Source organism: Crocodylus porosus, unplaced genomic scaffold (assembly GCF_001723895.1).
Source record: "Crocodylus porosus isolate Cpor-Errol unplaced genomic scaffold, CroPor_comp1, whole genome shotgun sequence".
In the NCBI taxonomy this organism is placed as follows: domain Eukaryota; kingdom Metazoa; phylum Chordata; order Crocodylia; family Crocodylidae; genus Crocodylus; species Crocodylus porosus.
Genome location: NW_017728947.1, coordinates 90,310,097 through 90,327,494, shown reverse-complemented (window position 1 = coordinate 90,327,494; position 17,398 = coordinate 90,310,097). Strand labels below are relative to the sequence as shown.

The following is a 17,398-nucleotide window of genomic DNA, read 5'->3' as shown; positions in this document are numbered from 1 at the left end:
GAATTGGGGCCCTACTGTACTAAGTGCTGTACAAGCAAAAAGGAAGACACAACCCTTTCCCTAAGAAGCATCAGCAGCATGATCAACACTATATAATGATGCAGGGATCCTGGTTTTCTCTGATTTAAAAAAAATCCCCAATTTTCAGTTAAAAAAGTAACCCTAAATCTACATTTTTCCATGATTTAAATGACATGCCTATATATATGTGGTGTTTCATTTAAATCATAGAAAAATGTGGATTTGGGGTTACCTTTTTAACTGAAAATTGGGGATTTTTTTTTAACTCAGAGAAAATCAAGATCCCTGAAGATATATATATATGGAAGAAGTAAGACACACTCATCCCAAGACTGTTCACCCCTTCACTTGCTTCCCACCCCAGAAGAGAACTGCAGAAAAGGGTGAGACTTCTGTCTGTAAAACACATTGTAAACCACATTTGTTTCCTGAGCTTAGCCTAAGTGAGCGGCACAAATTAAAATATAATAATGTAGTGAACAAAACTCATAGGCTATTATATACATAGACTAGCAATCAACATCATGGGCTATTATACACATAGACTAGCAGTATGCAAGCCAGAATTATGCAAAATCAATAACAACCTGACCCAAATAAAATGGACAGGGGACTATGTAAAGGGAGGGGCAATATGCTAATACCAGAGATGAAGTCAAGTGGGATAGTTTGGAGCCAGCCACAAGTTCCAATTTCAAAGGCCCCAACATCAACATTGTAATCTTGTTGCAAAGAAGACAAATCTCTTTCTGGCATACACTAACAGGAGTTTCCATGTGTAAGACAGGGGACATGATCTGTTCATTCTGATTAGTGCTAGTGAAGCCTCAGTTGAAATCCTATGTCTAGTTTTGGGCAGCACACTTTGTAAAAGAAGTGAGAGTGGCCAGAGGAGAGCCTCAGCAATGTTAAGACTCTTAGAAAGCATAACCTCTGGAGAAAACATAAAGGAATTGGTTTTGTTTTATGGGTTTGGGTTTTTACAGTTATGTACTTACCTGTGTACTGCAATCCTCTGTACTCACTTATTGCCCCAGGTGGTTTTAAGTTGGGCCAGTAGTGAAATAGCATTTGTACAGCTGGAGGTTTTACTTGAGAAGGGCCATATGCTATAACATACAGCAAATCCTAAGGAAAGACATGTGCAATCTGATTATAGTCATTTCATAACAGTATACATGTTGAAAATGTACATACATATATTAAATTGCCCAAACTGTATTCCCTGTCTGTCATTAGCTGTCAACTCTCAAGGGCAGATTATATAGGAGACTTTACCGGTGTGTATATAAAGCACTTTAGCGATTTGATCCCAGCTGGGTCCCAGGTTACCACCACCACCCCCATATAATATATAACAACATAAAAAATAAGACTTCTGTCCAGATAGGGAGTGAAAAGATGGCATTTGAACCAACACTACATCCAGATTAGGTTCAACCCAAGAACACACAAAAACTGCCCTCATTAAAGCTCAGTCCAATATACACTGATAAAATCACTGGTCCTTGTGACATTTCTGCTAACTTGAGCCACGTTCAGACAGGATTCAGTAAACGTGCCCCAATCTCTAAGGATGGATCTGTATCAATAAGTTCAGACTTGAGCGCCAGGACTGGGTATCAGCATCTCTCCTTCTGACATCCTGGCTTACAGTAACTCTCATTTTCAAACCACCTACTTTTCATTACTGTATAAACAAAACTGTTCCTGCAAAGCACATTTGATCATGAACTTACTTTCCATACTTCTTGCTTATGTTTCATGAGGCATTCCAGTAACTGGCAATGATACACTGAGAGAGAAAAGACAGGACAGATAGGACACTGAAGTGGAAGCTCAAGGCAAAGAAATGGCTTGTGTTGTACTGAGCTAATTGGGTTTTACTTTCCCTGTAAATTCAATATTTTACATTATATTTAACTGGCTTTTAAAAAGTGATTTATGTGCTAATAGATCATTGCCCTGGAATCAGAGAGGAGAAACAACAATCAGAGATTGAATATCAGCAGTTTGCTGAAGAATGTAGGTAAATGTTCAGAATTACTAGTAAAACAAATATTAGGTCACACACTTTGTACAGAGATGGAGGACTTACATTTGCCTATATCTGAGTTTGGGACTATCTATCAGTTTATATAGCATTATGTAAATATACAGGGCCAAGTTCACCTCTCCAATAACTCTGTTGTGATTAGAGCAGGAAAATGGGAATCAAAAGCAAAATATTTCACACAAGATTCCAATTCATATGTGAACTCTGGTGGAGGGGTTTTAAGTAGTAGCCTACTTTTATGCAACATTAATTACTTTCCCTTTGCTCATGCTGGATGGGCGTTTTTCAGAATCTAAACAGCTAAGGACATAAATAGAATGGGAAATAGGTGTGTATTATGAAGACAGTCAACAGCCCTGGGTCAAATGTCTTCACTTGAGAATCATGTAACCTTACTGACTTCACTGGAGTTGCACCAATGTAAGAAAAAGTAGAGTTTGCTGTTGGATACTTAAATACAATTAAATTGAGCATAGCTAGTTTCTGGGTCTGTAAAAAATGGCACTAGTGTCACTTCAATAGTACAGACATCAGTATATGAGACAATAAAACAATTTCCATCTTATATTTGATTATGACATTAGTGGATGTATCTACACATGCACTTTACTGTGGAGTAGACTAATTAGCTTTGCAGTAAAGCATCACCATCTACATGTGTGACACTATTCAGCCACAGTAAACTAATTAACTCCACTGTAAGATAGTACTGTCTGGGACAAGTACTAGCCTACAGTGGAGTACTTATGTACAGTGAAATCCATATGCAGACAGTGACAGGCTGACTGGGGCATGAGGGTGCTACCATGCGGGGGCTGCCTGCTGGCTACCTCCACAGTGAAGCACCTTCATGCCCTAGCCAGCCCCTCTGCAGCACAGTTTGCTGAGGCAGAGCAGCCCTGGGCTAGCAGCCTGGGCCCCAGGGCCCCATGCCAGCTGGGGCTGCTCTGCCCCAGTTCAACATGCTGCTGTCCCAAGTGCACATACAAACACTGCGCCCAGGAGCAATGAACTTCAGCATGAATTTCACTGGAGTTTATGCCTCCATTCTAATTGCATGTGTAGCTGCATCCAGTGTATACTAACTGTTACTAAACAGTGATATTGTAAATCCATTCCTAGCTTAACACCCATTTCCTGATAAGCAGGACTAGTTTAACAGCTACATTGTGCTCCAGTCCTGCTCTTGTGTCTCTATCCTTTATCGGCATAATGACTATTCATGAGCAGTAAGCTAAGAACTGCCAGTTTTATCCAGAAGAACTATTTTTAATCCCTTTTTAAGCTTATATCCCATCATCTGTACTTTCAGGTGGCTGCGTTTGACATAATATTTTATGACTCATACTTTGAGAGAGTTACAACAGTAGTCCACAGTTATCCATACCAGGGTTCGTTGTGTACTGCATAGCAATCATTAGCATTGAAGATGCAGATAAATTGACATGAGCAGGTACTCCTTCTCTCTTTGAGGATCCCACTTCAAAGAAAGCAAAAAACATTTCTTAGTGTCTATTAAGGAAAATAAGGCAATAACTTCACATGATTTAGATTCTGACTAGTGCAAACAAAATTCTTTGGTACATGTATGTTTTTTAAAATGAGGAATTAGGATACAGGATGACCTTGATAACCTGAAATAATGGTCCAAAACTAATTAATTAGGCTTTTGCACTTGTCCTGCACTTCGGATGAGATAATCAAATGCACAGGAACAAATAGGGGATTAACTACTTAGGCTGCAGTACTGCAGAAAAAGATTTGGAGGTTACACTGGACCATAAGCTGAACATGAGTCAACATTTAAGTCAATATTTTGCAATATTCTTAGTACAAAAAAGGCCAACAACACAGCAGGTTGTATTCACAGGACTGTGACTTGCAAGCCAAGGGAAGTGATTCTTCTGCTCTGTTCAGCACTAGTGAAGTCTCACCTGAAGTACTGTGTTCAATTTGAGACACCACACTTCAAAAAAGAGCAGACAAAGTTGAAGAGTCCAGCAGACAACAACAAATATGATTAGATGTCTAGGAAATATGACACACACAGAGAAGTGAAAAGAACTGAGATTATATAGTCTCAAAACAAGGAACTGGATTTGATCAAAGTCTTCAAATATCTGGAATATGGTTATAAAGAAGATGGGAAATGAGAAGGCTGCTGTGGAAGCCTAGATGGAATTGATTAAGTATGTTGGCTATTGGTCTATATTAGATTGTTCTCTCAGGTACAAGCATCATGAATTTAAACACTATTTAAACACTGATTTCAAACCAAAACTCCCATTCCTCACTAGTCTGTAGAACTGTGCCAGGACACTGATCTCAATTGTATTTTAAAACACTGGAAACTAGGAATTTAATCCTAATAGGCAACACCTAACTGGACAAGGCAGGAGTTCAAGCTTCTCTGGTTTGTCTACACCAGGGATTCTCAATCAGGGTGATGCCAGCTGCTTTGAAGGGTGGTGTGCTGGAACTGCCAGAGGAAAATCAGAACTTCAAGGGAAGATGTGAGGTGATAAGCAGATAAGCTAAGCAGATAAACACAGACTCAGACTTGGCCCTGCCTGAAAGATCCCCTGCCCCCACTTCCCAGCAAGGCCACAAGCACTGTAATATATTAATTAGTTTTTGAAGTTGAGTGCCACTCAACCCACAAAAGTTATGGAAGGGTTCTCAAGTCCAGTGAGGGGTGCCGCGAGACCAAAGAGGTTGAGAACCACTGATCTAAGCAGTGTTGAGAAAGTAGTTATCATCAGGTAGGATTCTGGGAAAGGCTTGTTGGGAAAGTCTTTTTTTGATATTAGGAGGTACTTAAGCCAGTGAGGGTCAATAGCAGAGAGGCTGTGAAATAGTTCACCACTCTACTATAGAGGTTCAGGCCCACAGACTGGAGAACTCACGTAATAAATATAATTAAATCCCCTGAGTGTACGTGCCACAAGAGTATTACCTCCAATTTATTTACTGTTCTGCTGGAACTAGTCTCTGCCAAGTCAGTATCCCAGTAATTAGGCACTGCTCAAACCAATCCCCAAATTATTGTGGCACAATCTGTTTGTGGGAACTTAGATTGCAAAGTACACACAGCAGCAGTTCTGAATACAGGCTAGCATTGAGAATACAGTCTACACAGAGAAAGTAGCATGCAATATTAGGAACAAAAGAGAAAGACACACAGACAGTTTATACAGCAATTTAACCAAAGTCATTTGGAAAAAAGGCAATGGGTCAAATATTGCTGTTAGTTTCACAGGTGCAATTTCAACTGAGGTCAATAGCTGATTGAATCCATTTAGTTAAATAGAGAATTTGACCAAATGCATTGTTTGCAGAACTGTTTCAGAGAACTGAGAAAATTTAGCATTTGAAGAGTAGTCTATAAAAGGATCTACATTAGATGCATTTTAATAGATGACAAGATTAAGCACTAAAGGGCATAGTGAAAAATGTTCTTTTCTCCACAATGAAAATAATATATATTCATAAATAAAATAAAAATACTTGCACTTCTATAGGACCTTCCATCCAAGAAGCCAAAAAATCTTAGAAAAAATTATTAATTTAAGCTTCATAATACACAATGGGAATATTACTGTACTCATTTTACAGCTATGGAAACTGAAAAACACAGACTTGCTTAAAGTACCACCACAAAGATCTTCCAGAGCCTGGAATAGTAGAGGACAGACCGACCTCCTGAGGTTCTAGACCACACTTGTTTCCATATACCCCATAGTGTAGAATCAAATGCATATGTCGTTTGTATCATTAAATAAAAGTCCATTGTGCAGAAAAGAGATGAGATTTCTTTCTGTTTCTGGTGTAAATTATTGTTACTACAGTCATTGATCCCCATATCTATGAAACATGAAAAAGATACATAGAAAATTCACGGACATTATTGAAAAGTCATTGAGCATTTATCAGGTATATAAATGAATGCTGGAGATATAGCTGGTCCTTTGGATGGTCCTTAGCCCCGCCTGTAAGGATTTGGGCTTTATACAATAAAATACTTTACAGGATAAACAGCCATCTGTCAGATTCATTCTTGGTGATTACAGCTAGAACAGATTCCACTAGCGTGCATGATTATTTAGTACAAGATAGACAGACAGATAAATAGACAGATAGATAGATAGATCGATCGATGCAAGTTCTGTCAATACTGTAATACTGACAGAAGTCATTCATGTGCGTTCCAAGGCAAAATTTAGTCCCAATGCAAACGTTAAACATACTGCCACTGAATCTACATTTTTAAACAATATACTGTACATTTGTTTGATTTTCTGGACTCCCACTCTTCCCAGTTGGAGTTCTGTCATTGTGTATATAGCATATTGTCTTAAGATATTTAATTTCACCCTTTAAATGCAAAAGAAAACCAATAACATGGCATAATAAGTAAAGTCAAGAAAAATATACAATTGACTATATTTCCCCTGACAAAAATAGTCACATTGAATTATTTTTGCATGTGCAGCAGGTAGATTAACACCCATTACATTTCCATGGCAAATCAAATATGGATAATTATGATCCAATATTATTATGACAATCTAATCTTCTTTCTGAAATATAATATGAATGAGTTCCACTTACATATAGCCATAGGCAGAAAGGATGTGCTGAGATATTCTATAATATCCTTGTGCAGAAATGGAGGAAAGGTGGCTAAAGTCGAAATCATTGTATAGGGCAAAGTACTCAAAATATCATCATTTAGGAAAGGAAGTAAACATGTGGTTGTGTAAAAAATTGACTGTCCAAGATCTGTCAAATAAAAGGAAATAAACTGAGCATCAGAATATTAGAATAAAAATACAAAAGGACATACTTCTCAGTTTATGAATTGTTTATAAAACTATCATAATAGCTTACATTTAAGTTACGCCAAACTGCTTTTGCAACATAATAGATGGAAAACACACAGGAACAACTTGACCCTCAATTTAAGGACATCTCTCCCAAGGTGGAAAGTTGCAGCTGTTTTAACATCAGACAGCAACAGCTTAAAGGGAAGATGAACAGTATACCCAGTAAAACCAGCACATCTGTCTGGGTGGAGATGTGTATTTAGGGAGGGAGAATGTAAATATCAGAGTTAGAATGTGACCAGTGCTTTGAACTGTTTTTGTAAAAAGGATCTTTAACAGCCAGAGGAAATCAGAACCTCAAATCTAAATATGAAGCCTTGCAATGCCTGAGATGCTGGTCCCATTCTGGCTCAGAGAGAAAAGTGCAACTGCATTTTTCACACAAAGTGGATTAAACCATGGAAACTATTTTCCACAGGAAGTCACTGAGGCCAAGCATTAAAAGGGATTGGATATGTACTGGGATATTCAGAGTATGCAAAATTGTTATATTTAAATAAAACAAGATTGTTGAAAGGAAAATGTGACCTTGTACACCCACATGCAAGCCAATATATCTAAGTCCTAGAAGTCAGAAGAAGACTTATGGATGGGACATATTATCCCACAACCACCTCTGGGTAGTTCTTGCACATTTCTGAAACCCTTGGTGCTGGCAACTGTTAAAGACAGAAGACTAGACTCGATGGACCTTAGGTCTGATCCAGTCTAAAGACTCCTGTGTATCTTAAACAGCAGCTGCTGCAACTCATGGGTATTCACTGCTGATTTGTTAATGACTCACCCTATGACATTCAGCAAGTCACTTAGACAGCCTGTTCCCCAGCTGTGAAATGGGAATAATTATACCCACCTTTGTAAAGCATTGAAAAGTTTACAAATGAAAAATGCTATGTCATGTCTAACAATTATCAATGTATTCCACTGCCGTGCGCCTTACATGACCTCTATGCAAAGGTCATATCCTGCAGCATACAGCATTCTTCTCCCTGGCAGTAGATGCTCAGCATCTTACACAGCCAGGCCCTAAATCCAACATGGCCCAGCTAATAAAATGTGGCAGGATCAATATACACAATTGCCTAGCTACAAGTATTACAGCATTGTTTTTTTTCCCAAAAGGACTAAAAATATTCTGGTACTGTACATGCCTTTAGAGCTGTTACTAAGCTGGAGAAAGGAATAAATCACAAGTTTTATTGCAAAATTTAATTTATTGTATATATACATCATACCATTTCTTTCTACAACTGTGTTGAAATCGAAACATGAGACTCCATACAAAAATCATTCTAAATTCAAAAGGAAAATCTTTCTTGAAAAATTACATTTGCATATTTACAAGGACTTAGAAGCCTGGGGATCAGTATTCTCTGTCTCAGTGGAAAATTAATACTCGCTGATGTCATGGTGGATATAAGGAGACAGGAAAAACAGGGCTTCTGCTTTTTAGCAAGTATAACCACAGATCACAAAACTCAACACTGGGAGGAATTGACTAACCACAGTAATTAATAGCAACACGTCACTCAGTCACAGAACTTTTGTGATGAATTGATTCAAAGCACTATACAAAAAATCCTCATAAACATTCCAGGGACTTTTCAAACAACTCTTTATTACTGTTGAAATGCCATTAAAATCTAGCAGCAAACCTACACGACATATGATTCAGAGATGGGCCTCACCATACCCCTGGATCCGAACATCTGTGAACATTAGCAGGCTTGAGAGTTCAACCAGAAAGCCAGATGCACTTTTTCAAATAGGCCTTTGAAGGCAAGCAAGCTAAAATCCTTGATCTAGCACTCCCGCCACCCCGCAACCAATTCAAATTCTATAACAGGTTAGGCCCATCTCTGTTCCTTTACTTACAGTCCATCCTAACACACACATCCGTTAACAGTAATAAGTTTCAAAATCCACATTTTACAAATAACCAGATCTACATTATATATACATTCCTTACCCTTTTAAGAGAATCAAAACAAAAACCTGAATCTACACATCCCAGCAGATTCAGGTTCTTAATCCAGGCCATTTTAACCCCAACTCTATTACTTTATTTACCTACTCACTCAGCAACGCAAAACAATATATTTAAATGTATGATAAGTATTCAAAAACCTGCTTACCATGCTGACCATGTTGTAGCAAGGGAACTAGATCCAGTAGAGTCACCAGTGTCACGTAAAGTCCTTGATAGTCCAATGATGGGTAGTCTGATAACTGAGCATCACGACTTTGCTGGCCACGTTCAGAAGGAGCATCTCGCAGGACGCTGTAAAGGAGGGAGCGAGTAACAGTAGGGTTGATGGAACTGACCTGTGGTCTTAGAGATGGGGTGAGTGGGAATGGCACAGGAAAAAGACACATGGTCATGGGCACTGTCAAATTGGAGGCATCTTGATTCTCCTTCTTCCCTGTGCGGGACAAAATGCTGTTGGGGGGACAAAGAAAAAAAAGAGACAACAAAGACACAAAGAACAGCACATTACATTGAAATGACACTATAAAACAAATAATAAAACACCAGATACACTCCACATAAGATGCAATCTCTACCAATACCAGTGTGTTGGCAAATCTAGCAACCATTCACTTCCATGCTTCAAGAGAGTAAAATTAAAAATTGCCATTTATGGAAATTTCCATTGCATCTCATGTGTTATCTGGTTCATAAGGAGCAAAAATATAAAAATGCATGTTTCAGTGCCCTACCCATGTTTCACAATTAGGCAAAATTTGGGAATTCAAGTGCTTGCTATGAAAAAAATAGCTGTATCAAAATAGTTTGAGATTTTGTTTGGACAAGATTTTGGGAAATATTTTTCAGGAAGATCTTTTGAACCAAGTGACTGAAAACTTGTAAAAAATAGGTGTGGCACTTGCAGAAACATGTTTTAGCAAAGAATAAACATGTGTGTTTGTTAAGATAGTCTTAAAAATCACATGTTTATTGCATCAAAATAATGTCTGTATGTATTATATGATACTGTTTCATGACATTCCGTCAGTATCATTTGAGATAATGAAGTTTAAACAGGCACATGGATTTAGAAATAATATAATATTTCTAAAATGTTAACTAAACTACATTTGGAAAAGCTATAAAATAATATATAGTAGATGGTCTTTAGCATATGTTTGTGAGCTAATGATAATGGTTGTTTATGTGTGCTTTTAATTTTGCCCATGTGTGGGGAGGCACCATTTTCTTTTATGAATACAAACATTCTTTTGGTAAGAATTCACTTTCAAAATCTAAGGGCTAAGCAAGCAAGATCAGTTAGAGAACTGCACATCCAACAGTGTGTCATCATACATTCCTGTGGCTACTTACGGTATTATTCAACAAAACTCACTACAAACTAAAGAAGAGATCATTTAAAAAATAAAAAAGATTTAGTGGGAATCAAAATAGAGGGAAAAATAAACAAGCTTGCTACATTTTTTATAATTGTTGTAAACCAGTTATTCTAATTTTTAAAAATAATTATTATTTTTTTAAAAATAGAATACGTTGCTGCTTAAGCAACAAAGCTGTATTTTGGATATGCAGACAATAGATACGTATTGTGTGGTTAGCTGGTAACCTTTTCATGTTCTTATAAAAGTATAATATGCTTTTTAATATATTTAACCATATACCAACTGGTTTTATGTGTACTGTACCTGTAGGGGAAAAATCTCCAAGGGCTCTCACTATTTGGCTTAATTTTACTCTCATTGAAGTCAGTGTTAAAACTTGTAAAATAGCAGTGTAATGTTAAACTCCATTGGCTTCAATAGAGCAGAGTCAGGTAAATGGTGAGCACTCTTGAAAATCCCATGCACCCAGTAAAGTAATAAGGCCTCAGTCTTACAAACACTGAAGCACACACGTGCCTTTACTCCTTTAGATGTCATTGCAATGGCTCACACAAAAATGTTATACCTGTGCTTATGTGTTTGTAAGATAAGGCCTTTTTTATTTTCCATAGATAATGAATTTGTTTCAGTTACAGGTCTGTGAAAAGCTGGCTTCAGTCAGGCCTGTCTGACACTTAAAGTAAGCAGATATATAGATACAGATATAATCTATCCTACAAAAAAGTTAATGACTATTTTTCTTTTTTTATTGTGCCTTATAGGTCTGTCAAATTCTTTTGGTTTCTGTTACCCAATGTCCAGTCTAAGAAAAGTGAAAATAAGACTGTCATGACAGCATAATTGAAATCATATAAGTAAGTCTTCTATAATCTATTGTTATTTTAAAAATGAATGATCAGAGTGCTGATTCCTGAGATTTTTCAGATTTTTTTTGTTTGCTTGACTTTCATATGCTAAATTTTGCTACTCTTGATTAGAGGTGTGAAGGTATCAAATTATATTCCAGCCCTAGCTACCTACTGGGTCTACCAACTAGCCATCGCTCCAGATGCTTCACTTCTCAATGCATCACTCCCCAAGGGCAATATTTCCATGAAGGATATTATACTATTAACAAATCCTTGTTTTGGAGAGTGCAAGACTGTAATGGTCATCATTACAGTCCCTCTTCCATAATGTGGAGGTACAGCCCATGGACACTATAGGTCTCAGCACACAATTCTGCATCTTATTTAAGGTGGTCTCCTACGTATTTCAGGAATAGAGAGGAGATCTCACTAAACCTGCTCTAAGCTTATTGGAGAGGATGGGATATATATCTAAAAAATGAATAAATAAATAAAATCCCACTTCCAACCCCCCTCTTCTCTGGGGACTGGATCACTGTCTGACCCCAGTTCTTTGATAGTACCAGTCAAAACTCGAGATCCAATACTACCCCTGAACTTAGAAAATGTGGGCTCTAAGTTCAGATATGACCTTTGTACTTGGTTCCTTCCCTACTCAAAATGGAGCACTGCATGCTAGGATCTTGACTGTCTGCAAGCCACACCTCCATACTGAATTTGCTCCATTGTATGCAAATGAGATACCAAGGCATCTCTCAGGGTATATATACGAAGTAGAGTGCGGCACAGGGATACACAAGCTAGATCTAACCAAGTACGAAGTACCAGGTACCAGATGACATCTAGCCATGGTAGCACAAGGGCCCATACAGACTGAGAAACAGGGAAAATTATACTGTTCAGAGTTACGCACATTTCACTTGCTTCCTGTACCCAGATGAGCTCATTTGGCTGCTATACTGCAGTGCAAAGTATAAACATAGACTGCCATGTAGCTGGTCAAAGTTTGAGCACCCATGATGCAAAGCTATTCTCTAAATTACTACCTTCTGGAAGTGGTTTCTGTAGAAATAATGCAAGAGAAATTGTGTCTCTCCACTCACAGAAAGACAGTTAAAAGATCTTGTGTGTTAATAACTATTATGTAAGTTAAGTATTTTGTCTATAATTAAGAAATATGTAAGGGGAGTTTTCTCCAAGAAAACAACAAAGAAGCAGGTGTTCTATTAGATGTTTATTAAATTCTAGATTAATCCTCAAGTAAGGGAAAAAAAAGGCTGGAAATGAGCAATGCATGAAACTTAAATTCATGCTGTAATGTAAAGAAATGCTTCTGCTCAAAGACAAAATAAGAAAGAGCTAAATGAATCAATGTCTTATGCATTGTGTATGGTGATTTTATGTGATGTTTATTCATAAAAAGTAAATTCCTCATTTTTTTCAACCATAACCACTTCTGCAGCCCCCCACCCTTGAGCCTGTGACATATTCCAGCTCTGTGCAACTTGATGGACCAAGTTCATCACTGGTGTAACTAAACTAAAGCCAGTGGATGCACCAGATACAAACATGACCCAAAACAGTAGGTCTTACCCACTCAGAAGAACAAACTCAGTGGGCTTATAGCACAAAAGAGAAACTGTATTGCCAAAAGGGTACAATGGGCTGAAAAACCTACATCTGCAGAGGCCTACTGTCCTAAATTAGGGTTCATTTGATTGTGTAACTGTCCCCTACAGAGCAACAATGAAAATGCATGACCCAATAAAATGTTTATCTTTGCCATTCATGAGCTGCCAAGAGAATACCAACTAAGAATACCCACTCAGAGCTCTGGAAAGTGTTCCAAACCATTCTGCAAAAAAATAGCAATCTTATCAAAAGTGGCAGTTCGAGGACCTGATCTAAAGTCCCTGGAGGTCATTGGCAGGTTTTCCCATTCCCAATTAGTATTCCCTTAGCAGCCCAGATTCCTTGTATTCTCTTCCTGTTCATAACTTGATGGCTTTGTACCACTGACAGCTAGACTGTGCGTCAGCATCCTGATGGGAGAGGTGGAAAGAAGGATTGGGATGAACAGCGCTGGATTAACCCTCTAGTGGGCCATAGGCAAACAAACTCGTGGGTCCCCACTTTTTTCATTAAATAATTATAATATGTAAAATAAGCACAACTGTGCCCCTTCTTCACATACGGCCCTAGGCATATGCCTAATTTGCCAAAGTATTAATCTGGCCCTGGGGATGAAAGATGTTTAAAGAAAATTTTGAACAAGACCCTGAGCAAACCAGGCTCTTGAAGTGTTGTTTATTTGGGGTCAGCCTACTTGTAATCCCAAAATGGGACCTGCCTACGTAAGCTAAGAGCTCCCTTCTTTCTGCCTGCCACCCTAACTGTAGGTAAGGTTTTTTTACCTTCCTCCTCTTTCAGCCTGAAACTGTTTATGCAGTTATGGTGGGCTCACACCACAGGCCTCAAAATCATCCCCTTTTTCAAACACCTCAGATGTCAAGGAGCTCTGAATTAGCCTGCTGTAAGGACACTGGCTATTTATGAAATCTGAACCTGCATCCAGGTTTGGCTTTCTGATGTGTCCTAACTTTGAAAATGTTCAAGATTCTGACTGGCCCATTTTAAAGGAAGAAGCTATTTGTGAAAATTACATCCAGATTGATGTATTAGCTGCCACCTCAACTCCTATACAAATCAGAGTGTTTAGTATTGGGGTTTTGGTTTAGTCCAGTCTCTAGCATGGAATATTAAGAGGCTACGTGCAATTGTTACCTGGTGGAGTAACTGTATACTTCTGAGTTCTGCTTTTATAGCCTATTAAGCTGAAGCAGTTTCATTCACTCTAGAAACCTGCATGTTCATCAAGCATGAGGAATTTTCTATCAATATATAGCCTTCTGAACGAATTCTGAGTCCAGGCTCAGGCAACACAGAAGGAAAATGTTTGTGCCTTTTCTTGGCTGTAAATTCCAATTCCATGGCTGTCAGTACGCACAAGAATTGTCCTGAGAACAGTATTGGGCAAGTCACTATTTAAAGTCAAAATGGGGAACATATGCTTAGACTCAAAAACAACGTGTAAGGCTACACAGCTTGGGAAGACATGAATCTTAGATAAAGGCTGTTTGGTTGCACAAAGCCCTGGATACAGTTTTTGAATCTGTATTTTTTGTTGTTGTTTGAATGAACAAAAATTGGCTGATGTGGAACTACTTCCACATTTCCTACCTAGTCTCAATGTCCTTTAAATATCTTTTGTTTTTACTAAGGAGTTGAATGTTCAATTAATGATTGAACTTCATTCCATTCATCGGTCTTAAAAGGACCCTGAAAGCATATACATGTTTGTTATCACTCTAAATAAAATCCATGCCAAGTAAATGAATCTGTTCTTGCAAAAGAGGAACCTGAAATATAATCAGAGCTCCTGAAAGGTTGCAGCCAGCAAGGACTCTGCTGATAAGAAGCACACCTACATATGTATTTCCCTCTTAACGAGAGTGTTGTTGAATGTCCTGGCCTCTGAATGTACTAGGTGAACTAAGCATTCAGATTTAATTGCTTGCTTGTTAAAACCAACCAAAAATATCTTTTATGTTGATATTTCCACTCTCCAAAATAATACAAATGGCCACATTTTCAAATCAGCCACTGAAACTGAAACGTGCATATTTTGCCAGGTGTACATTAAGTACTGTTGTTATATAAACAAATGCAGCTCTAGCTCACAAATACAAGTTTCTGGGCTTGACATATTTTGTCAGATAAGACACAGGCACAAAAACTACACCTGCAATATAAGAAGCCACCTTAAGGCCACTGAAATTTTAGGCCAATGAATCCAGTAAGTTAAATTGTGGGAAAACTGGAATACAAAACATGTTCCTCTTGTAATCCCATGCCTACCATAAGATTCTCCATAGTATGTTGGAAGGTAGCATTGCCTACCTAAACCTTTTCTCTAATTTACACATTGCATTTATTAATGTATATATATTACAACTAGAGAGTGGGACCAAATCAAACCCCCTGCTTAGAGCAACCCTGATCTGTTGACTTCATTCAGATTTTATCCTCATCCCTACAATGGGCTGAACCAAAATCCAGACTTGAAAGCCCTATGGATTATGGGGCACCTAAAACCCTCATTCTGCTGCTCTGATTCATTCCTCTAGGTCAGGGTTGGCCAACCGGTGGCTCTGGAGCCACATGAGGCTCTTCAGAAGTTAATATGTGACTCCTTGAATCTTTGCACAAGCACAGGGTGACCAGCTTCCATAGCCATTATGTCACATTATTACATATTACTGTGGGTCTTTGGCAATGTACAGTGCTAAATTCTGGCTCCTTCTCAGGCTCAGGTTGGCCACCCCTGCTCTAGGTCCCTAAAGCATTAGAATGGTCAGGGAGGTCACAGTCATGAACTTGTGAAATGCTATCCATAATAACCTCCTCTACGCCTGGGTTTTGCACATGTGTACAGTCAGCTAAACCTAGAGGAGGGCCAAGCAAATATGTAATCAACCAAGTTTTGTTTTAGAATCAGCCACTCAGTAAGCAGCTCAACTGGGCAAATTGGGCAACAGCCGCTGAAGATATTTGTTTACACCATAGTTTTCTATCAAATTGAGCTCTGACTCATTCTGGTTGAACATTGATCCATTAGATCCATTAACCAAGAAGAAATCAATAAGTACCCCCTAATAATTATTTTTTTCTTTGATAACATAAGTTAAAACTTACCTTAATAAGGTCTGAGAAAAGTATTTCAGAGTATTTGCAATGTCAGTTCCTGAGGGTACAGGATAAATGTTGTGAAGAACACGGTTATGATATTCCTGTAGGTAGCGGATCTTGGAAGCAACTAAATGAAGTAAATAACAAAAACACAGAAACTTCAAATTAGCTTAATTCCGGTTATCAGGAAATCAGAGCAGTTTTCTACCATTATTGGATTGTTAAAATCCAGCAACGAAGCTATAACTAACAGGCAAGTCTCTATAGTCTTTACATTTTGCCTATACTCCAAAATCAGAAGGGAAAAAAGGAAAACAGGAAATGCAGTGAACACTTTTCTAACCTGTTTTAGATCTACATTGTGTTAAGTAGTCAAAAAATACGTTGAACTTCTCCAGAGTCTTCAAAGATTTTTAGGTTTATTTGTAAGTAATGATTCATTAGGTCACACATTACCCACATGAGGTAGACAAGTATGACTACAGTCAATTTACAGAATTATAACCTAAGGCATACACAGCTAAGTCATTTGCTCTAGACAATACACTTAAGCAGTGGTGTGAGTGGATGTGTAAGGATCAGGAAAGGTTCAGAGCAAAAGCATTGCAGAGCAGAAATAGTGACTTCATAAGTAATCGTGTTTTTCCTTATTCTAATTAAGTTCCTTGTTCAGTATCAGAAGAAAGTAACTCCATCTGTGATTGTTTACCATTAGGACATGATGACAATAGAACAGGCTGGGAATTTTGTGTCATGTTACAATAATGTTAAAGTCAAGCATTTAAGTGAGAGTTACAAATCAAGTATTTAAGTAAGAGTTAATATTGAACCATTAAATTAACCCCTTTGCATGTATGCATTGTGACACAATCTTTCACTGTGTGTTGATGTGCTGCTACTTCCACATGACTCACACATCATACAGTTTGCCTGATGCATAGTGCCCCCTGAATGAGCAGCAGTTAAATCTTTTGTCGTGTGCATTAATGATGCCACATGATTCAAACCCATTCTGAAAAGATTAGTAATGTCATCACTGTTTTTTCTATGACTCTCTTCACTGTAGCATATGAGTACTCCACAAAGGTCCATTCACAAGAAGGGTCCTGTGGGCTAACCTAGTTTAGGCAAACTAGTTTATATAGTCAAAAACACATAAAAAAAATGCAACTATCCAAGGGTCTTTGACTCCCCAGCTTTAATTACCAGGTACCTATTGACAAGCGGGTCAACAAGAGCCAATCTTCAGCATGAGTCCAGAGCAAGGCTAGAATTTACACTTCTGGATCTCTGGAGAGATACCTTAATACTGCCCATCGAGTGTACTACCACTGGTGCTGTCTCCTAAGCAGTGTTAGTTTGAAGTCAAGTAGAAGGCAAGGTAGATCTGTACCTTCCAGACTAACCAAAGTGTGTGTGTGTGTGTGTGTGTGTGTGTGTGTGTGTGTGTGTGTGTGTGTGTGTGT

General features: G+C 38.2%; 1 protein-coding gene and 1 long non-coding RNA gene across 2 annotated transcripts in view; one reads left to right on the top strand and one right to left on the bottom strand.

Annotated features, from left to right (window-relative positions):
* LOC109321712 overlaps positions 1-17,398 on the top strand; it is a 28,817-nt gene that overhangs the window by 2,423 nt on the left and 8,996 nt on the right. The gene's annotated exons all lie outside the window — the stretch shown is intronic.
* The window catches only part of UNC79 (unc-79 homolog (C. elegans)), a 185,361-nt gene that overhangs the window by 162,206 nt on the left and 5,757 nt on the right, over positions 1-17,398 (bottom strand). The window contains exons 2-7 of the mRNA XM_019552446.1: positions 15,939-16,059; positions 9,099-9,403; positions 6,689-6,859; positions 3,465-3,557; positions 1,761-1,816; positions 1,020-1,149 (exon numbers count right to left, since the gene is read on the bottom strand). Of these exons, the coding sequence (XP_019407991.1) occupies positions 1,020-1,149; positions 1,761-1,816; positions 3,465-3,557; positions 6,689-6,859; positions 9,099-9,403; positions 15,939-16,059 (876 nt within the window). The remainder of the gene's footprint in view (positions 1-1,019; positions 1,150-1,760; positions 1,817-3,464; positions 3,558-6,688; positions 6,860-9,098; positions 9,404-15,938; positions 16,060-17,398) is intronic.